The sequence below is a fragment of the Dipodomys merriami genome, unplaced genomic scaffold (genome assembly GCF_024711535.1).
Source record: "Dipodomys merriami isolate MVZ:Mamm:240054 unplaced genomic scaffold, mDipMer1.0.p SCAF_13, whole genome shotgun sequence".
Lineage (NCBI taxonomy): Eukaryota > Metazoa > Chordata > Mammalia > Rodentia > Heteromyidae > Dipodomys > Dipodomys merriami.
In genome coordinates, this window is record NW_027202604.1 from 2,712,997 (window position 1) to 2,736,750 (window position 23,754).

The following is a 23,754-nucleotide window of genomic DNA, read 5'->3' on the forward strand; positions in this document are numbered from 1 at the left end:
AAACAGTGAGAGGAAACCATTCTGGAGGCTTCCAGTCAGAAGGCAAAAGAAGGTCAAAGGCCTGAGTAAGGGTGATGCCTCATATCCTCAAGTGGCAGAAATGTGGATGGCCACTGGATGGCAATGAGTGAGGGATAGCAGCCGTGGTAGGGTTAGGAAAGGAGGCAGAGCCCTGACCACAGACCCTGCAGGGCCAGTGGGTCAGTGACTCTCAGATTCTGCTTTGTATAGAATTCCCAGGGAGTTGTAGATGTGTATGTATGTATATGCATGTATGTGTGTGTGTGTGTGTGTGTGTGTGTGTGTGTGTGTGTGTGTGTGTGTGTGTGTACACATTTGCTCTTAGTTTGTCAAGCGTTTTGAATGCTCCCAGGGTGATACTAATACAGAAAAAACTCGGAGAACCACCACTGTGGTGGTGGTTGTACCAGGCAAGGGTATAATGTTTTAGTCCTAAATGTGTCTGGTTGTGGTGTGGAGAATGGACTCTCAGGTGGGTGTGGCTGCAAGTGGAAGAGAGGAGATCAATGAAGGGATGGAATAGGCTGGCTTTAGTGATTGATTAAGGCTTGATGGGAAATGGTCCATGCAGGGTGTGGACAGAGGAGACAGGCAGGCTTGGTGTATGGAAAGCAGAGCTACTGAGACTTACCTAAGGATGGGCCAGGATGCTATGGGGAAGCACTAACAAGGGTCATTGGAGTAGCTGAGGGAGTGGGAAGAAAGGAGTTTGGTAAAAGGGGATAGAAAATTGCACTCAAAATACATGAAATTGGAGAAAATCATTATCTATCTAGAAAAATGGAATGAGCAGTTGTCATTGGAACACTGTGTGTTATGAGGTGCCTGGCAGGTAAACTACAAGAACCTGATGACTGTTTTCACCTCCAAACATGGTGTGACTTAACTATGCCATCTTTATATCACAGTGTACTAAAAATGATGCCATCCTGCTATTAAGAAATAGGATAGAGAATCAAATTTTATATCACCTATTTTGCATCCTTATATTGTTAGATGTTCTAAGATTCCTGACTTGTTTCCCCTTCTCCAGAATCATATTTTTGCTGTCACATTTTAATGGCTTATTGTAAATAGAATGCATGTTGTATTTGTATGAGCAGCAAAGTCACAATTCTAAAATCACATGGTTGTAAAGTTTTGACTATTAAGCATGTAGAAGTATGGTTTCGTTGAGAACAGCTTTGGAGACATAGTAATTTAAAAAATACAACAATATGGTAGTGTTATTCTCAACATTGGGATCATTTTAGTAATAAGTAATAAGTATCATTTAAGTAATGATATCATTGGGTTTTCTAAAATAACCACAGGATAATGTGTCCCTTTTTGAGAGTTTTGGTGGCTTTCTCCAGATGACTTTTATAAAGATATGTGTCTATAAAGCAAGACATTCTTTACCTAGGCATGGAAATTATTCTACTTTATTTGGTTACCAGGATCCTTTTGAATCTGTTTTCATTGGTCCAGGATCTGGTATTTTAGGAATGGTTACAGGTCTGGATATTTTCACATTTTGTAATATTTGAGATCTAATTTCACCTCATATTTATGGGGAAAGCCAAATGCTCAAGCCATAAGTTTTAGCGTCTTTCATGGCCATTTTCTCTTCCCTCCACATCTTTTCAGAATAAATGTCTAGGATTTATGACTTCTTTATTTCTATTCTTAAATGGTTCAGTGTTTAAATGTTATGAGAGCTGTGTTCTTACCCAAATTATGATTTCTATTGAAGTTTAATTCAACAGAATTCAGGATTTCATGTAATAAACTCTTCCTATGTAGATGATATTTTGATTTACTTCTGTAAATATTTTTACATTTGAGTGGGACATTTAAACAATTGTTAAATATTTGTCTAGAATCAGCTTTAGAACAAATTCTCTGCCAACAACCCCCCTTTACTGGTTTCTGGAAAGGATGGCTTTTCCCTCCCAATCATTTTTTTTTAGACTCAGTTCTCGGCCCATAAAATGATGATAGATTCCAAACAAGGAGATTATGATTTTAATATACTTTATTTAAAAAGTACACAGTTTTAAATTGATTTCCATGGGTTTCAAGCAGAAGGGACACTGCCTACCTCTGGCAGTCCCATGTCTGATGAGGAGAATGAATATCATGTGGCAAACTCACATTGGCATGACTAGCAAAGTAAAAAGATAACTTTTTTGTCAACATATCTTTAAGAGTTTATATCACGCACAGTTTAAAATCATGAGATGCTGATGGTTGGACTATATATTTTGTATCTCCTATGTCGCACCATATTTTGGTTCACAGTTTATCCATGATTTAGCATGCCAAGAGAATATCTCAGTCAGTGTCACCTTGAGAAGAGGATCAAAAGCAGAGGGAGCAGAAAAAGGGCCACTGAGGCTTGGAGAGTCGGTGCACCCCCACACTCCCTTGCATTCTCCTATGGGGGAAGCAGGGGTTGGTTAGAGTACAACTGGTTCCAGTAGGTCTTAAACTTGCAACTTTGAAATCAGAGTGATTCCTAGGCCTCTCTTCCCTTTCCAATCTAAGGACAAATTCTTCTGGGACCTAAATGATGAGATAGTATGTAGCTATGCAAATCTCATTAAGTTAGAGATTTAAAAATCTCTCATTTCTCCAGACCCCAGTGATATACACATACAATCCACGCTACTCAGGAGGCTGAAGTCTGAGGAACCTAGTTCAAAGCCACCCTGGGCAAGAAAGTCTGTGAGACTCTTTATCTCCAGTTAACTACCAGAAAATGGAAAGTAGTACTGTGGTTCAAAGTGGTAATACTAACCCTGAGCAAGAGAGCTCATGGATAGTACCCAAGCCCCACAACTAGAAAAAAAAATTGTTTTTAATCTCTGATTTCACCAGGCACCGGTGGCTCACACCTGTAATCCTAGCTACTTAGGAGGATGAGATCTGAGCATTGCGGTTCAAAACCAGCTCAGGCAGGAAAGTCTGTGAGACTCTTATCTTTAATTAACCACCAGAAAACTGGAAGTAGTGCTGTGGCTCAAGTGGTAGAGCACTCAACTTGAGCTGAAGAGCTCAGGGACACCAGCACCCAGGCCCAGAGTTCAAGCCCCATGACTGACAAAAATAAATAAATAAATAAATGTATAAATAAATAAATCTCTGATTTCATTTGTCAATTCATAAAATTCCTCATTGAAAACTCTTAAGTAGAACACTCAAGAAAGAGGTAAAGGCCTGGTGGTAGAGATGTCTGCTTTGATTATCTTAAAATTTAAAAAAAATGCGGTCTTCTATGTTTCAGTATATAAAGATTATAAGGGAGGGCCTAATTGTTTCAGACCTTTGTCCATGGTTTGTATGTGTTTCCTTCTATCTTCACTTTTTGATGTGTGAGAGGAGACTTCTACAAAAATGAAAATTTATTTACTTCTTACTCCAGATGGTTCATATTCACTAACTGACATTTCCCTTCTATTTTATTATGCTATGTTGTTGTTAGTAAACATTCATTTTTATCATGCATTCTTCATTGTTTTAAAGACTGTTGGTAACAGGTCATTTAGCCAATGGCATTTCCCATTTCTCTACCTATGACAAAGATACCAATCACTAGAATCACTACTTGAGCTTCCTTATCTCTCAGTAACTTCTATAGCAAAGCTACTAATTGCTACAACATTTCATCATTACCTGAACTTCCTGATCTCTCAGTGACTTATCCTTTTTCAAGTTCCATAAAATTAGCTAATGAACTTAAAACAATCTTGGTTATAGTTACATTTTTTTGTCTAGTTATATGGATCTGCTTTCCTTCAATAGCTTTCTGGTCTTTGCTAGAGAGGGTTCCTACTCCTTAGAATCTAACCCTCATAATTCTAACATTTTACCATGTAAAACTAGTCTATGTGTTATATATACATTTTTTATTCTGTTACATGGACCTCATCTCACTACTATAGAAATTTAAAAACTGTAGGTTTTATATGTTTGTCTTCTGTTCAGTTCCTGAAGAAAATTATCTTATTAACTCCAATAAAATCTACTCTTGGTTGTCTAAGTATGCCGTTCCTGATTTCAATTGGAGGTTTAGTGTTTGGGATTATTGTTTGTATCTACACGTTTCTACACTTTCAGTTTGTGGTTTTGATCATTGTAGAGTTGATCACTGAATTTTTACAAAGACCTTTCAGCATGTATTTGTATAGTATACTGCTGTTGAATTTACCCTTTGACTACAAAAGCAAATGTAACCATCATTTAATAACTTGTATTATCTTAAGTTAAAAATCATTTGCTATTTAAAGGTGAGATTAACAAGCAGTTGGCTGTATTAACATTTTTGAGAGTAGGTATTTATTCACCCTATGGTAATGGATCTGAGGGTAGACATGGAGCTAATTTCTAGATTTTTATTTTTCTGGATTTAAAACCTTTGTGCACATAGCATTACTGGTGGTATTCTTTTATAAGTTTACCTTTCTCTGGATTAACTTTATTTCCTCCAACCATCAGGTCTAAGTAGAATGTCTTTGTACTTATGACTTCACAAGGTTAGAGGCTTTATCAATGACGACTAATATTTATATGAGTGAATTTATTAACAAAAACGCTGCCTAAAAGTAAGCAGGGAAAATTAATTTTAACATTTAGTGAGCCACAGCCACATCACATATGCTAAGAGTCCTTCTCTAATCTATCCTTTTTATATAGGGTAGGAAAAAGAAAGCACCGAGGATCACCTTTCTGGATTTTCCTCTGTTTTTGTTTCCTGTTAGGGATTTTTCTCATGAGTAAACATCTCAGCTGTTATGAGACTGTCATTTTAAATTTGATGGGAAAAGAGAATAGAATCAATTCTCACACTTACCTCAGGATGGAAGCCATGACATGATTCCGGACGCCTTCTGATCTTCTGAGCCTTTAAACGTTCGCACTTAAGTGATTCATTATGTTGACTGTAGTTAAGGCGTGTTTCAAAGGATTACTTTTCCTACTCTGAATTTCAGAGGTCAAAGCTTGGTATTAAACTGGCTTGAAAATTTCACTCTCTAGTGAGTGGAAATGATAAAACGTTTTCCCTCTCTTAATATTTCTCCCACAGGTATTCTGACTGTTGATCTTTTACTACACGGGGCGGATAGCCAGGCATGAGACATTCCAATGGGCCAATCATCTTGGGCTTATGACTAATGCACACCTTCCTGAAGGGGCATATTTTTCATTTCAAGTCCAGTGTGCACAAAGGCCACAGGTGACCACCATATGACCTCCACCAGTGGCAGACCAAGAGATTAAACAACAACAACAAACAAACAGACAAACAAATCTGACCTAACTCTCCTCATTGAGCAGCATTTGTCATCCCACAAGTAGGCAACATATGTGCCTCTGTTCCCTGTAGGAGTTAAGGTGGGGGGCCTCAAAACTTTATGCTAACAGATTTGCCCTCTCTGATGCCTGACAATGGACTCAGAACAGTGACAATTGGGGACAAAAGGACTTCTCTAACTTACACCACCAGGTGTTCTTTTGCCTTAGTATACATGTTTTTCTTTGCTCATTTTTCTGTCAATGTTCTAACTTAGTCACTATACTCAAGAACTGAGGCCATTACAGTGCCACGGACCACTGCCAACCAGCAGTAACATATCCCTTTTTCTGACTTGGGCACTAGCAGGTGGAGCTGCACACCAAAGGATATACCTGATTTCAATGGGTGCCATGGTGATGGGAGCCACAGACTCACAGAGACAGCTGCTGTCCACTACCACCATGAACAGATTGCTGCTTGGGATTTGCTGGATGACAAAGGACCTGTTGGAACAATATGCAAGATTGAAAGGTCATTTCAGATCCCTCAGTTGAAGGTTAGGAAAAATTTCCCCCTGAGTAGTGAAAACTATGTTTTATAAAACAAGATTTAGAGACTGTTTTTTTACTATAAAGTTGCCTTGTTTGAAGGGGCTCTTTACTTAATTATTGAGCTCTAATAAGAAGAAGTATAGCCACATGAAGTTAATACAAGATGTATAAAACATGAGTGTTATATGTGTTGGCTAAGTCACCTAGTTTGTAAAATCTGGCTTTTCTACACCTGATTTCTTTGTCCCAGAGCAAAGATCTATTATCCTAGCTTGCATTTGATGTACTGCTAGGTGAGGTTTTCTCTCCTCCTTCCTCAATGAGAGATAACATTATATGTATGGCAAAAGATGTTATGGGTGTCTTAGAATTACCCCTGTATTACTTTGTACAATATCTGCCCCAAATAAAGGAAACATCTTTTGTATGAAGAGAGGATCAGTTAGTACACAGCTAAGGTTGACCAGAAGTTCTGGTCCCTCAGTGCAGCCAGTCTGATTGTAGTAGACTTGCTGGTGCCACATCAAGCTTTGAAGCTGCTTCGGTACTGAAGATCCTGCGGTGCTTGAACCTAGATGACTAGAACATCAACACTGTGGAAAGAAACAATGTAGTAGGCTGAGAACCAAACCTCTTGGGCTCTTTAAGCCATTGAAGTTCTGTGTTGAAATGAACACTGTTGTGACTACTAGGTAAGGTTCTTAAAGTGTATCTCTAAGCTGAGCATACCTCTAACCATCAGTAATAAAGCTAAGAACATCATAAGGTCTGAAACCTGCAGAAAAGGGTTCCTTGCTTTGCTGTAGAACATGCCATTCAGGGTAACCTGAATTCATGTTCCCAGGCCCCAGTCTCTCATATTTGACTCAACATAGATTATTTCCTTATATCCTTTAGATCAGTCATTTTACATCAACAATTTGGTGCTCAACCTTGAGCCACAAAGATGATCCATTTTTGCAGATGACCCATTTTTGCAATTGGTAAGTCTTTCTTGAGTTTTGCTTCTTCCTTTCTTTTCATTTGAGTTGACAGTCCTTTGCTTTACTCTGTACTGTTTCTTGGATATCACTTAGAAAGCATTTGTTGGGATTTTTGTTTTCTAGCACAGTGACTTTTTCTCCTACAATCCCTTTATTACATATATATATTTTTTTGTATTTGCTTTTCTCCCAATCATTACAACCTTGCCCCTAGTTTGTTGTAGGAGTTCTCTGAGTGTCTAAATGTAAGGAAGCCAACGATAGATACTTGTTGCTCCAGCTGAAAAGACACAGCTTAGAAAATGAACTGTATCTTATAGAGTGCCACAAGTATGCCAGGACCTGCAATGGCATTAATAGGGAAAGTCTCAAGATACCATGCCTTTGTCCTGGGTCAGCAGAACTCTATTCACTTATCCAGGAAGACATATGTAAAGGATGTTATATTTCATAAACTTGCAGGGTAAACACAGATCACAGAGGGAGGCTTTGGGGTGAAAAAAGGAAGAGACTGTCATAACCAGCACATACACCATTACAAAACACAATACCTATCAGTTAGGTAGCAATTCTGGGGAGAAAAGGAGCCTCAGCTAAAATGGAAACAAATTCAAGAAAGAAAGGCTGGCACTTCAAGTTGTATGTCTGAAGAGTAGGGAAGCTCAACTCGCCAGTATTCAGAAACATGGGGAAACGACTAAAGATGACTTGGCTTTTTTGTTTCCCTAAATACAGGATATTTCATCTTCCTAAACTCGGTTTCCCACATAGCAAACCAGAAACCTTTGACAGTGAAAGGGGGAGATTCTTGTCTTGCTGAGCATTTTTGTGCTGGTCCTAAAATCTGGTTGTAGATGCAGTTTCAGGTAAAAAATACCTACTTCTGTTGGTGGGAGTGTAAACTTGTTCAACCACTTTGGAAAGTAGTATGGAGGTTCCTCAAAAGATTCCACATAGAGCTCCCCTATGACCCAGCAATCCCACTTTTGGTCATTTACCCAAATGTTTACAAACAAGACCACACTAAAGCTACCAGCACAACTATGTTTACTGCAGCATTATAAACTATAGCTAAGATATGGAACCAACCCAGATGCCCCTCAGTAGATGAATGGATCAAGAAAATGTGGTATATATACACAATGGAATTCTATGCCTCCATCAGAAAGAATGACATTGCCCCATTTGTTAGGAAATGGAAAAACTTGGAAAAAATTATATTAAGTGAAGTAAGCCAAGCCCAAAGAAACATAGGTCCCATGGTTTCCCTTATTTGCAATATCTAGTATATGTATGAGTCAAGCAGAAAAGGTCAGATAAGGTGATGTTAGGAAAATGAACCCTAAGATATGTATTTAAATGCTTTTTTTTCTTTCATGCATTTGTTTCTAACGCAATTATAAGATTATTTCTTTGTTGCTTTGCATGTCCCTCCCCCACAGTATAACCCCTGCTTTCACTGTATTTGATGTTGTTATAATTTGTGGAGGGGAAGGGGAGAAACAAGTCATTTAAATAAGGATACAGGTGGACCCATTGCAACAATGAGAAGTACAAGTTGTCATGTCAAAAACGAACTTTACAACTTTGGTGGGGGGGGGGGAGGATTGGGTAGGGGGGAGGGGGGAGGCTGGGAAGGGATGGGAAGGGTAAACAAACTACAATGCTTGATAAGAAGTGTACTCACTATCTTGCCCATGTAATTGTAACCCCTCTGTACAGTATTTTCACAATAAAAAAATAAAATTAAAAAAAATACCTACTTCTGACCACCAATATCTATTTCTATCTTCCCCTGATGCCTGCTAGGTTGAAGTATCTAAAGTGGGTGAGTTTCCTTTGCCAGGGAAAGAAAGGTGATATTCTGGTGCAGTGGTGGCTAGCCCTGTAATCTTCAGGATCAGGAGAGAGAGGGACCTGGAGACAGTGCAAGTCCATCTAGAAAAACAGGCCCTGGCAATCCCTACAAATAGCTTTGGTGGGGGCTCCCAGTGCTGCTTCCTTCTTGCTTGGCTGGGATTTCTCTTGTAATCTTTGAGTTCATTCATGGTAGTATGCTGCAACCTTTCCTGGTAAGTGCACTTTTGATCTTGTCATATAATTTCATTGTTGTTAAAGCTAACATGCCTAACTTAAATGGATTGTGACTATCTTTAGGAAACTCTTTTATTTATTTTTGGCAATACTAGGATTGGAACTAAGAAACCCATACTTAACTAGTCAGATGTTCTACCACTAGAGACACCCTACCAACCCTTTTAGTTTGGTTATTATTTAGATTTTAGTTTGGAGTCGGGCCTAGGCCTCCATCTAGATGGAAATAAGATATGAGCTACCATACCAGTTTATTGATTGAGATGGGCTCTTACTAACTTTTTGCCTGGCTGTCCTACATTCATAATCCTCTTGATCTCTGCCTTCATATAACTAGAATAATCATTAGGATAATTTTGTGTGTGTGTGTGTGTGTGTGTGTGTGTGTGTGTGTGTGTGTGTGTGTGTGTGTGTGTGTGTGTGTGTGTGTGTGTGTGTGTGTGTGTGTGCTATTCCTCAGCATTTTTGCTCAAGGCACTTGAGCCACAGCTCCACTTCCAGCTTTTTTGGGTAGTTTATTGGAGATAAGAGTCTCACGGACTTTCCTGCCCAGGCTGGCTTTGAACCATGATCCTCAGATCTCAGCCTCCTGAATAGATAGGATTACAGGCAAGAACCTGGCCTACCATTAGGGTAATTTTTAAATCACAGTTACAAGATTAACATACAAAAATGTTTCCTAGCTTTCTTGCTTAAAGAAAGAAAAAATGTAAACATCTAGTGGGGATGGGAGGGAAAAACTGGAAAGGGAGGAGTGACATTGTCCAAAAAGAAATATACTCTTTACCTGTAACTCCTCTGTGGATCACCTTTATAGTAACAATTTTTTTGTTGGTTGTGGGGCTTGAACTCTGGGCCTTGGGAGCTGTCCCTCAGCTCTTTCGCTCAAGCTAGTGCTCTACCACTTGAGCCACAGCACCACTTCCAGTTGTCTGGTGGTTTATTGGAGATAAGAGTCTTATGAACTTTCCTGCCCAGGCTGGCTTTTAACCACAATCCTCAGATTTCAGCCTCCTGAGTTAGGTTTACAGGTATGAGCCCCTGGTGCTCAGCTTATAATAATAATTTTTAATGTAAACCTCTAGGATTTAAATACTGGATTCAAATAAGGAAAAGAGAAATATGTCTTTAAATTCAGACAAAGGAGAGCTAAATTAAACATGCTATATGGTACCTATTTCACCCTCCCACCAAAAAATATGTTGTTCCATAGCCTACAAATGAGAAAAGGTTATGCAAAAAAGTTCATCTCAGAACCTGATAAAAACTATGTGATCATATTTTGTCATTCATTTGTTAGAAAAATAAGGTTTTCTTCAAAACTGTTAGCATTCCCTCTTGCCATAGTAATTGATGCACTTTGTAAGTACCTGGTTAGGATTAGCCATCTGCCACCTGGACTGGGTTCTGTTCCATGTCAGGGTACCATGATAGTCTTCGTTGACCCACATGGAAGCTAGGGCTCCCCCTAGTGCCATCGAGCTAATTTCTTTCCATCCCTGCAGTGCGCTGGGGTTTTGTGGGATGCCTTTCCCTTGCTCCTTTCTAACCCCTCTGGAGAAGAAACCTAGGCTGAAAGACACTGGGTAGACTAGTGACTCTTTCTTTCTCATCCTACAAATTTCAACTTTCCCCTTCCACAAGTCCCAAATCCATTCAGAGTAGGGGCTTCTACTAGTCCTTCATGTTTGTCCCATCTATACTGGGTTCATATTTGGGAGGGATTTCTTAGAAATTCAGAGCACACATTTGTTTCCTTCAAGGGAGATTAGGCAGAACTTGTTCTTTCCAAAATGACTGGGAACCTGAGATGCATGAAAGCAGGGAAGAGGTCAGAAAGCTCAAGAAAGCTTTCACAGGTTGCTTCTCAGGTTGGATGGTCAGGTTGGATGTTCAAGATTACATCTGATTAGAAAATAAGGGAGATTCGAAGAACTTAACTCCTTCAGTCTTCCTAGTGTGGCCTTCCTACATTTTAGGTGGCTGTTTTTAAACACTTTTTAAATGAAGTTTACATATAAAGGTGGTTTCTGCCAATGACTACCTTTAAGATGGAAAGATAGAAAATAGCAAAAGTAAAGGCTAGGTCAAAGGAGAAAGTTTCTTTGAACAGGGTTTAACTTTTTCTGTGGTTGAGATAGATGAATTCCCCATCTTACTTCACTTCCAAAACTATGATACCGAATTGCAAATTCAGGATTAAAGATTGCTTTAAGTGATGGAAGAGGTGATCATCAAAATCACAAAAAACATTTTTGAAACTTGGAAACTGAAAAAGAATAAACCTAAAAAAGAGCCAGAGAATCTTTTCCCTGTATTTCTCTCTTTATATGTCTAATGATACCAAAGGGACTGAGAAATAAATGAGTGCTCATAAATTAAATAACATCATCCCAAACACACTCTTCAAGGTTTGTAAGACTTGGGAAAATCCTAAGTAGCTAAGGCTTGTCTACTATTTAGCTTAGAGAGTGCTTGCTTAGATACTGCAAAACATTCACATGCTATTAAAATGGTTAATGACGGCTAACAAGCTTTGTATTTGTATAATGCATCAAAATTTCCATGAGCAATTTGGATAATTGTTAGTAATGGGTAGATTAGGAAAAGGTAAGTAGAATAAACCTTTATAAGTAAAATCCTCAGAGCTTCAACGTAATCTTCACTAAAACTGTAAGGTTATGCTATACTGTTAAATAATATTCATTAGAGGGCTAGGTGACTTCTAAATAAAATACTGATGTCTATGACTGTCATTTTTATTTTATGTAATTTAAAAGCTAAATGAGTCATTGTGGAGACAAAGGTTATAATCCTGGCACTTGGAGGCTGAGCAGGAGAGTCTCAAGGCCTATCTAGGTTACATACTCAGACCCTGTCTCAACAAAACAAAACCCTAAATATATTTGGCTATGTTTCCATACTTAAAATTTCATTACAAAAATGTAAAAGTATTAGTCTGTGTACTTGCTAGGGGTTAATTATCAAAACGAACAAGAGGAGAAACAGCTTCGTATCTCATAAAATATGAGAATTTGTTGAGGAGAAAAGAAGGTAAGGTTTGTTCTAAAAGGGACTAGTTTTGCTCAACATGGCGACTCAAGGCACCATCTCTGCCTACTTGGGAAGCAGAGATGGGGGGTAGCAGTTCAAGGCCATCGTAGGCCTAAAAATTGAGCCCTCTATCTCAATCAATAGGTAGGCATAATGGGTGCGCACTCTAGCAACACACCCAAGAAGCATATATAGGAAGATCATAGTCCAGCAGGACATAAAAAGAGACCCCATATAGAAAATAATCAAGGCAATCTTGGGGCTGGTAGCTCACACATATAATCCTAGCTGCTCAGGAGGCTGAGTTCGCAGGATCAGTGTTCAAAAGCTAGCTCAAGCAGATAATCTAAGACACTTTGTTTTCAATTAACTAGAATAAAGCCAGAAGTGGAGGTGTGGCTCAAATGATAGAATACCAGCATAGCAAGTCCTGAAGTTCAATCTCTAGAACTGCCAATAAAAGACCCGAGTACTTCTAAGTCAATGAAAATACCATGAAATGGGTGGTGGTATTGTAAAAAGGTTTTGCAAGTGAACTTGTGGGAAAATTTATATGTGGTCAAGTGAATACAAAATGTATAAAGACCAAACAAATCATAACCTAACAACACATCTCAGGAACTTAGAAAAAACAATAAATCAATGCCAGATCATAAGAAATAGTTTAAAGATCAAAGCATACATAAAATGAAAATTAAAAATAGAGATGATAAATAAATCTTTTTCTTTATTTGTGATAATTTGGATAAAACAATCCCACTTTGCCCAAAAGTGGGATTGCTGGGTCATAGGGGAGCTCTATGTGGAATCTTTTGAGGAACCTCCATACTACTTTCCAAAGTGGTTGAACAAGTTTACACTCCCACCAACAATGCACTAGGGTTCCCTTCTGGCCACATACCGTCTAGCATCTGTTGTTATTAGAGTTCTTGATTATAGCCATTCTAACTGGGGTGAGGTGGAATCTCAATGTTGTTTTTATTTGCATTTCTTTTATGGCTAGAGAAGTTGAGCATTTCTTCATGTGTCTATTGGCCATTCTTATTTCCTCTTCAGAAAAGTTTATCTTTAAGTCTTTAGCCCACTTATTTATTGGGCAGTTGTTTCTTTGAGTAATAAGATTTGAATTCAGGCTTCCTAAGTAGGTACTTTACCACTTGATCCATGCATCCACTATCTATTGCTTCAGTTATTCAGATGAGGATGCAGAGGAAAAAGGAAGTCTTCTACACTATTGGTGTGAATCTAAACCATTATAGTCTTTATGGAAAACAGTATAAATATTCAGACGAAGAACAGTTCATAACAATAAGGTGGCTCAGACTTCCTAGATGATGCCATTGCCTGAGAAAGATGGCATCGAACTTAATGAAGGGCCCCAGATTCCTTCCACAGGGAATTCCTTGGATAAAAATGACTGAATGATTTGCAATTACTAGTATATGTCTGAGACAAGCAGAAAAGGTCAGGTAAGTTGATGTTAGGGAAATGAACCCCAAGATAAGTATTCAAATGTTTTTTTTTCTTTCATGCAATTGTTTCTAACATATTTATAAGAAGATTTCTATGTTACTTTGTATGTCCCTCCCCCACAGTATAACCCCTGCTTTTACTGTATTTGATGTTGGTATAATTTGTGGAGGGGAAGGGCAAAAACAAATCGTTTAATTAGGGATACAGGTGGACCCATTGCAACAATGAGAACTAGGTGGGGGGGTATGGGAAGGGATGGGAAGGGGAAACAAAGAGGAGGCAACAATGCTTGATAAGAAATGTACTCATTATCTTGCCCATGTAATTGTAACTCCTCTGTACGGTGTTCTCACAAAAAAATAATAATTATTATGAAAAAATGACTGAATGAGTAAGAGCTAAAATCAAATGATTTTGCCTACTGGAAGAGAGAGAGAGATTCCTTCAAAGAGCTGCAGGTGTGGAACCTTGTTTTCTGCTAAGGGCGATTTGGATATTTATAGCATCATTCACAGGCCTAGATTTATTGAGTTTTGAGTCCCACTTGTAGTTGCCTAGGCAGAGTGAGACTAAAATGATTTCATGGGTCTTATAGGGCCTGCAGCCTGCCTCTGTTATGAAACCAAGAATTTAGCCCAGGTATGATTAAACACCTTCTGTCCAACAAAACCTCAGGGGCTATAAATTCTTGAATTTACAATTCTCCCCTCATATGGGTTCCAGTTCCTGACAGCGTGTGTGGGTGTGTGTTTGTGTGTACCTAGAAAAATTGGGTGATACTCATCTTCACTGCACTGACAAATCAAATGAACTCACAAATTCCTCTAACAACTATTGCACTTATACTTGTTCTTTTAGAATGCATTTTTATAGTCTTGAATATCTTCGTATACAGATCATGTAAAAGACTTGGAATTTGCTTGCTATGTTGTCCCTTTCCTTCTCTAATTTTTTTTTTTGAGACAGGGTCTCACTGTACAGCTTTGTAGCTGAAGCTGGTCTAAAACTCACCACGTAGCCTAAGTTGTTCTTGAAATTGTCATATTCCTGTTGTTAATACTTAGCACTTCCCAAGTACTGAGATTACTGGCATGTGCCATTTCACCATACTTTGGTATGTTTTCTTAAAGAATTAGTATAATCCTGACATGGATTTTAAATAAACTACAAATGATGATGGTGTTATGTCAGTAACTGTATTTTTGTTATGATTGTTTGCTCATTTATACCCTTGTTTTCCTTGAATACACTCTTTATAATCTCCAAAGAAAAAAAATTAAATTATACCAAATAGAGAATTAAGAAAAATTCAGACTGTCTGGTGAAGATTATTTAGAACCTAATAAAAATAAAGTTCCTTTTGGGATACTTCTATTTCAGACCAAACTTCCATATCGAAAGCAACAAAAATTCTTTTTAGGAAAAAAGAAAGAACATTAACTGGGTCTCACTAATTAGATTACTATGCTGCTATTGATATTGGAAATGACTAGATATGGCACTCCCAGATAAAAGTGCCAATTTGTTGTAGCTTCTGGTGTTTCATGACAACCCAAAACCTCGTAAGCAGGGCTGGATTCTCTATAGCATGAGGCCTGACCACACCTTTCACTCACATGAACTCAGATTTATGAGTTCTGGTGGATTCCAGATTGCAGCTGACACAAATAGTACTATAAGGTACTGTGATATATATATATACATCACAGTAAAAATGTAAAAGTTAAAGAACACATTTCATCCAAAAAAAAGTTACAATGAATTGGACATTTAAGGCCAATCTTCCTTAATATTAGAATCAGCCAAAAGATTAGATTGAAACACAATAATAGATTTCATCAAGCACTATACATAAAGGAAAAAAAACATACTGTCATGTTGATTAAAAAGTATGGTGATAAATTCAAAAAGTGTTTATTTTTTGATTGATTAGAAAATGTTTCATTCATCTGCTACCTTTTCTTCTTTTAAGCACACTAAGTTCTTGATCATTGTAACTAAGTACAATACTCTTTACTGTGTGCTACATGAAAATGTACCAGATAAAATGGATGGAAAAAAGAGGGAAAGTCAAAACTAGATCATGACAGTTAATTGTAGTGTGACCCAGGCATGACTCAAAAACTATAACTCCATGGGACAAGAAAACATTTGGTCTCCACATGCACACTGTGTGTGGCATGGCCAACAGAGGAAGCGGAAAACTCAAGTTGTCTGAAGATGCTGTAGATTGCTTGACCTTGGCTGATTAAAACACGGAGATTGAGCAAAGATGTCTTGGGCTCCTTAGGGGCCAACTTATGTATCTGATCTAGCATTCTGGGGATTGTTAGGTAAACTTCTTAAGATATATCATTCAGATTTACAGAGCCTTAGACCCCAGTGTCTATCTAGAACATTGGAAGCCTATGGAAAAAATTTCCTTGCTTTGCTGTAGTCTACCCATCAGAGGCCCTAGCACTACAGTGATTTGTTCTGTGGCTATAATTGAACCCTTTCTGGGTTGGCGCATGTAATTCCAGGTAACTTGAATTGATGTTCCAGGGTGATGGTCACTCAGGTTTGGCTCAGAATAAACTGTTTCCTTTAAAACAGCCGTATTATTGTATATCAGTGATGTGGCATGGAAAGTCCATCATAGAAACTGTCCTTTATCAAGAGGTGCTGCTGTGTCTTGGAGGACTCTGCAGATGTGCTAAACCTTTATCACAGGCTGACAGCCCATGTTTCATGATATTTCATTAAATTCATTTCTTTGGTGAAAATATAATTTAACCTGACAAAAATATTGGTTTATAGGGGGAGTAAACCTTCCTTCCAATCAATTTGTTGTGTTCTCTAGAGTGTATCATCATGGTGAATTAAATTTGTTTAATGAAGAAGAATTCTGCTTTGTGGAGAAAGACTCCAACTTCTTTGGACCTGTTACTACCTCATTTGTTGAATTATGAATGAATTCACTAAGACTCCAATGTACCTGGTTTTCTTTCTCCAAATTCCAATATCTATCCATAAGATAAACCCTGGAGATCAGTTGTGTTTTTTTCATCCTCAGTGGCAAATAGGACATGCCCCTCCCTAAATCACTATGTAGACTCTAGCATCCTACTTTTGGTTCTCTCTACCCTTCTCCATGACGACACTTGGTTTGGGAAACCTATGCAACATTTTAAACATTTTTAAACTAAAAACAAAATTTCTGCTTATCATTCCCTTTGGTGCTAGATGCACTCCTACCTAAGCAAAGGTAATCTCTCCAGTAATTCTGGAGTTTCTGTGTAATAGATAATGCTTATCAGCATAAAAAAAATCCAACCAGAGATGGCTCTCAGCAGACAACAGTGACTTCCAATTTGGAAAGAAAAGGACAAAACCAAGATTGTATAACAACTCTAAAAGAGCTAGAAGAGTTGAAATGAACCCCAATATAGGGACACAAATAATTTTTTCTTTCTTGCTATTGTTTCTAACATATTTATAATGTACCATGTGAATTTTTTGTTTCTTTGTATGTTCATCCCCCATGGTATAGCCCCTGTTTTCACTGTATTTGATTGGTGCCCCTTCTCTAATTCGGGAAGGGGATGGGAAAAAACAAAATGCTTAAATAGGGATACAGGTTGACCCATTGTAACAATGAGATGTACAAGACACTATGTTGAAAATGAACTTTACAACTTTGGTGGGGAAGGGGGAAGATGGGTAGTTGTGGAGGTGGGAGGGAAATGATGGTAGGGAAAAAACAAAGGAGGAAGCAACAATGTTCAATAGGAAATGTACTCATTACTTTGCTTATGTAACTGTAACCCCTCTGTATAGTATTTTTACAATAAAAAACATACAAACAAAAGAACTAGATGAGTAAGTCAAACCAATCTATCAAATGCCAGCTGCACAATAAAGAGGAATGAGATTAAAGTATAAAAAATTCAAAAGAAGAAAATTTCTCAGTTTTAAAAAAGAAAAATCCCTATTCTTTTCATTGAATGGTTAGTCAAACATGACTGGCAGTTCAGATCATCAAGGAGGGAGACCAGTCCTAAAGCTTCTGCAGAATAAATAACTTGGAAATGAATGAAAAAAAAGATACCACAGGAATGGGGGGGATGAGGAAACAAATCAAGGAAGTTTTGAGGGAAAGAAAATCAAAGTTGTCTCAATGACAAAGGTAACTGTAGAAGATTATAGAAAATTTGGAAATAATTACTGGAAATATGAAAAATAAAAACCCGATTAATCCTACATAGCATTAAGTTAAATACATATACATCCCTTCACTTTGTCTAAAATTATTGCAATTACAATAAATATGAAGCTTTTAGATTCCCATATTAAAAGGCAGAGACTCATACAAAAATACTAGTATTATGTTGTTTGCCACAAACATTCCTAAAACAAAATGACTTAGAAAGAGGGAAAATGTATTAGAAAAAAAGCTAACATTAAAAGAGAAAGGCTATTAATGTTAGTACACAAATGTTCACTGAGTAAAGTATTATTAAAATGTAACAAAACAGTTCATACTAAGCCACTAAAAAGATATGAAATGGATCTTTGTGTAAATAAACTGAAATAGCAAAAAGGAATGGAGAAGAATGATCTATTAAAATATGGAATGGAAACTCAGGTTAAACAATATACAATATGAACTATTTTGAAATATGGAGAACTGCAGCACATTTCTAGGATCAGAAATCTTTGGTTGCATGTTCTTCTAGTAGAGACTTCCAGGAATCATAAAAATACATAACACAGCTGGGTGCTGGTGGCTCACACCTGTAATCCTAGCTATTCAGGAGGCTGAGATATGAGGATCATGGTTCAAAGCCAGCCCATCCAGCAAAGTCTGTGAGATCTTATCTCCAATAAACCACTCAGAAAACCAGAAGTGGTGCTGTGGCTCCAGAGCTAGAGTGCTTGTCTTAAGCTGAAGAGCTGAGGGACAGCATCAGGCCCAGAGTTCAAGCCCCACAACCAACCAATAAAAATGTAAAAGTTAAAGAACACATTTCATCTACCCTTGAGGATATCAGAGTGACTCGAGCAAAATGGGTGCCTTGTGTGCTTAAGTATGGTAGGAAAACAAAAAGATCATAAATAGTTGAACTACATTTTCAAATCAAGGAGCTGGGAAATGAGATCATAAATGTTCACCTTTCCCCTCAATGTATCTCTTCCCTCATCTGCCCTGGAGTACTGATGTTCCTCTTCAAGGCTCAGTTCTCAGGCTTGCCCAGATGCCACTAAGACCAAGTAAACACTGCACAAATAGTTTTCCTCATCCCTACCCTTTCATCTGACAAGTTTTGTCATCTTCCATGTCATGAAAAGCAACTCTCCTTAGGTCTTCTAACTACTGCTTGATTTCCTAGTCCCTGTAGTCTAAGTCCTAAATAGAATTATTTGTCAGGGTGCTAGTAACTCACAAATGTAATCCTGGCTACCTGGGAAAGGATGATATAAAAAAGCCAGTTGCAAAGAAAAATCCATGAGACCACAGCTCCAATTATTTAAGGCTGTAGGCATGGCTCAAGGCCTAAATGTTATTGTGCAGCCAAGTTAGCAAGCCAAGCCATGTGAGACCCTGCGTTTGAAATCTGTACTGATAACATAAAACTATTCACCTCCATTTTCTGTCTTGCCTCTCTTCCTCCTTCCTCATACATCTTCTTTCGCAGATTCCTTCCAGCAGGATCAGTGGCTGCCAAGAATCAAGGACGAGACTACCTTTCTTTGCCACCCCTTCTTCCTGGCTTGGTTCCTGCCTACAAGGACCGCATCTGATTGTTACTTCTCTCTTATCTCCAGTAACTATAGTTATGCTGGAGACAGAACAGTCATAGTAACTATTTGTTGAAGTAATGACAGAATTTATAGTAATGAAAGCAAAAGATTAAGGTACAAATAAAACTGAATAAAAGTGATGAAGTCAAACTGTGATTTAAAGAGGTATTATCTTAAGTCAACTTCTGGCACTCTTGATTAAGAAAGAAGTCACAAAGCAACATTAAAACCCAAAAGATGATGAGGCATTTTAAACATTTTTGGTGACTTTTATGTATACGGCTGCAAACAATTTTAAAACTTAGGGAAAACACACCTTGGAGAAATAAAGCATAAATTATCTACCTTTGGCTAAGCTATAAACATGGGCTGGCCAATTGCTATGAACAAAACTGAAATGCTCATTGAAAATCTACCCGTAGGTGAATACTACCACAACACCAAAGAACAGATATAGCTATGTTCTTAGAAAACCCACACAGACCCACTGACCAGCTATTGGAACTAATAAAAGAACTCAGCAAGCTGACTAGTTACATAATCAGCGTATAAAACCATAGCCTGACACTGGTAGTAACCAATGGGAACTGTTTATAGCATAAAGAACCATTGATACTTCCAATTATCACTATAAATGCCCAAGAGTAAATCTAATAAGGATCATGCTTCTGTGAAGATGAAACATCACTGAAGAATATAAAATAAGACAACATCAGAACAGTAGGAAAAGAGTACTCATTTAAAAAATGTCACTTCTACCTTAATTAACTTTGTAACACAAAACCAATTGCATGCAATATCCAAATATGATTTGGGTAGAATTTAAGGTAATGATTTTCAGATACTTTTAGTACAAAGAAGAATTAAGACACATGTGGTGGGGGAAGGGACTTCATTAAGAGGGAAGGGAAGAGACTTGCATTATTCAATATCAAAACCCACAAAGATATTTATAGAAGAGTAGACACCGATGAAGGGTAGATATGTAAGAATGGTAGAGGTTGGGGGACTCACTCTCTAAAATTTAAACTAGTACAAATTTTAAAATGCAAGATTAGGGGCATAGTGCAAATGTGAGGCCTTGAGTTTGATATTGGGCAATACGATAACATAAAATCTGTGGAAAAGTTCTTGGATCAATAGGGGGTTAGAGGGAAGGGAAAGAGGAACAAGTTCTGTTGGGAAGAAGATAGGTAATATCAAGAGAGAACTGATCTAGGGAGAGTTGAAGACCATAGTATAACTGGAATAGATTGTCAGCATGGATGAAAGTTGAACAATGAAACCTGTTGAAATTGTTTTGGCAAGTGGGGGAAGGAAGAGATTGGAATACATAGCACACATGTATGGAAATGTCACAGTGAAATACACTGCCTTTAGATGCAAATAAAAAAAAACAATTGCTGATAGTCAACTTGAACTTAATCTCAAACACTAATAAGGATCATCATAAGGATCCATGCATTCTTGTCTAAGATTCTTAAAGTATTTACAAAGTAAAATCTGTGCAAGGACCAAGGAATACTGATTGTCTTATTTTAGAGAAAACTGGAATTCATGGAGGATGTGTAAACTCTTACAGCACTTATAGGAATAAGACCAGATTATACCCATTTTAGAGTCAGAGAAACAAGAGGCTAAGTAGCTTTCCAGAGTAGCTAGCACAGAGCTGGAGTTCCATCCAACCCAGAGCTTGCCCAAGCCCATGCAGCTCTGCTACCACAGGCCGCAGATTCTGTCCTGCATTGGAATTATTAGTGCACAGATTCCCCGAGGTACAATCCATTGACATCACCCCATGCTGGCTGCTTCCTGACAACAAACACAAGATTCTGATTTTAACACACTTCACAGGAAGTCCACCACAGCAAATGTTCCCATTTTCTTTTTCAAACCCTAGGAGATGAAAAGCCCTGCATGTGCCTGCCCTGAAGCCTAGGAAAACCACCCCTCGTGAAGGATTTGCCAGCGGAAAGATTAACTGCTTTTCCATATTTTAAAGACATACTGTCTGCTTATTAACATGGTGTTTCAGAGAAGCCTGGGCAATGTTAGCTGTTATATGGACAGCGTGTATTTATGGCCCAGGGTCCAGGGTTGAACTTCATAAAGCACACCTTCATCCAGCTGGGCCCTGAAGCCAGGCTGACGTCACAGTGTGGGAGAGCCGAGCCTGGTGCGTTTGCCTGCAGCAAAATAAAAAATTCAAACAGGGAAATGCTTCATAGGGAAGTGCTGTGGTGGTTTCTAGGCAGAGATAGGTCAAAATGTGTAAAAGAAATTAGGTCCTCCAGGGAAAGGAAGTTGCAAAGAGGGAAGCAATTTTGATGCTTAAGGTGCCGGAACTGAAGTAACCCAGTCCTCCTTTTTCCCATCCATTGCCGACTGAGCAAGGACTGGACAGGAAATGTTGATGTGATTTCAAGGCAGCCTTCCAGACCAGAGAGATGCCTTGCAACATGCTTATCCATCTAATGAGAGGTGCTGGGCTAGACAGATGGCAGATATCTTCCTGCTGCTTCCCTATTCCCTATCTTACAGGCGACAAACACATACAATGGGGAGGGACCAAAGGGCTAGCTTTGCTGAGAAGTGCAGGGCCAGGCATGTTTGGAGAACCCGTTTGGCTCGTTTTCGTTGCATAGGGACAGAACCATGCTTTAAAAAAAAATAATAACGGCAGGATAGAACCTACAGATGTTTTGAACTCTTTCAGGATTTCCCCCTTTATAGATTTACTGGACTTTTCCCCAAAAGATGAGAGATAGTGTGTCACAAGGACCTCTCTAGATTTCTACACTTCACTCACATCCACCTGGGTAGGGTCTATCCAATGGATCTGCAGGGGATCTTCTTCTCTTTGGAGAAGCATACACCTCAAGCATACACCAAAAGATCCTGTACTTACCCAGGCTAGTAAGTTATGGGTAGCAACCATTGGATGATGATTTAAACTCAAACTAAAAATTAAACACAAGATATTCTCTGTCCTTCCTCTACCCTACACTATCAATGACATGGGAGGTGAACAAATGGAAGGTCTGCTGTCATATTTAGCCCAAAGAAAGGCCTCACCTGCCCCTGGCCAATAAAGTGACAGAGCCCAGTACTTTTACAGGTGAATTGTTTTAGCATGTCAGTGCATATACAGTCCCAAATATTTGAAGTGTTTCAGAACACAGGGAAAGAAGGAAATAGTTCAGATTCTTTGTATGAAGAACATTGATACCAAACTGAATAATCTCCCTTTCTGATTACTGATGCCCAATCAGAATGCTAATGAACAACTTTATTGATTTGTTCCAGCTGAAAGAAATAGGAACATGAAGTGTCTCTTAAGTCTTCTTCCATCCTTCCTGTCCTTCCCTCCCTTGCTCCCTTTCTTCCTCTATCATCTCTCTGTCTTCTACTTCCATTCAACTCTACTTCTAAATTCTTGCTTTCTCATGTCTAGTGATATCTTACATAGATTCCAAAACTTTCTGAATACTTCAGGTTTATAAATATAGTACCATGTGGAATACTCTGATTTCATATCAATTGCAAAGCTCTTCACTGTTTTTCCTGCAAGCTTCTAGATTCTACCTTTCTTTCACAGCTTGGAATCAGAAAAATAGCAAAGAGGTATTTCTACTGTCAAGGCAAGTATCATTCTGTCACCACAGCTTTTGTTGTGACAAAACTTGATTAGCTTAAGGTCTGTGCTGTGTGGCCCAGCATTCAAATACAGGCTCTCTTGTGAGATTATTATGGGTTCTTTTGAGGGCCTGGAGACTCTCACCGCAGCCCAACTTGACCATCTGTGTATCTCTACTATCAGAAGGTACTCCACAATCTGCTGACACTGGAGTAGCCTTTTCCTGCAAACAGTCAAAAATGATGGGTTTAAGCAAGAAGGCTCAAGGTCAGTCATCTTCATTTTGTCTCCTGACCCCTGAAAAGCACACATATCTTTGTCTGGCCCTACCACAGGCTAGATTCGTGTTGATGCCTTTCCTAGACCTCACGTATTGCTCAGAAAAGCATCAGGTCTGGGCTTACTTTCTTTGGGTAGTCTCAAAGGAAGAGTCTGTGAGAATTTTCCCAGCCCATCTAGCTCCCAGGACAAACACACCTGATGCATCCTTGTGAACTGTGTACCTCTGTATGCCTCCTATGACCACTGATGTCTCATGACGCCCTCACCTCTCTTCACATAGTCAACTGGAAGTACCCAAATAAATTTGGGGGTTTAAATTAGCACCAGACAGATGGCTGCTCTACCTAGAACCTGTGGTGCTTAGCATCATGGCATCCTCCTGTAAGTCTAGGCTACAAGAAAATCCCTACTTTACTTCTAGTGCCCATCCTAGATCCCAGTGGATCTAGTCATGTAAGACATCCTTCACAGAACTGGAAAAGAGCCTGTGCTGTGGGATGCATTCATTGGTGTCTAACAGACACTTGACATAAATACCATTCCTGAAAACAGTCTTTGAAAGAGAAATAAATAGGCATGTGTGAATCAAATTTAACA

The 23,754-nt window shown here is 38.5% G+C and overlaps 1 protein-coding gene across 2 annotated transcripts in view; it reads right to left on the bottom strand.

Moving 5' to 3' along the window:
* Positions 1-2,058: 2,058 nt before the first annotated feature.
* Cacna2d3 (calcium voltage-gated channel auxiliary subunit alpha2delta 3) overlaps positions 2,059-23,754 on the bottom strand; it is a 940,778-nt gene continuing 919,082 nt past the window's right edge. For both annotated transcript variants that reach the window (XM_070018501.1, XM_070018499.1), the window contains 3 exons: positions 5,687-5,802; positions 4,856-4,935; positions 2,059-2,440 (listed from right to left, as the gene is read on the bottom strand). In XM_070018501.1, the coding sequence (XP_069874602.1) occupies positions 2,348-2,440; positions 4,856-4,935; positions 5,687-5,802 (289 nt within the window). In that variant the 3' untranslated portion in view covers positions 2,059-2,347. The remainder of the gene's footprint in view (positions 2,441-4,855; positions 4,936-5,686; positions 5,803-23,754) is intronic.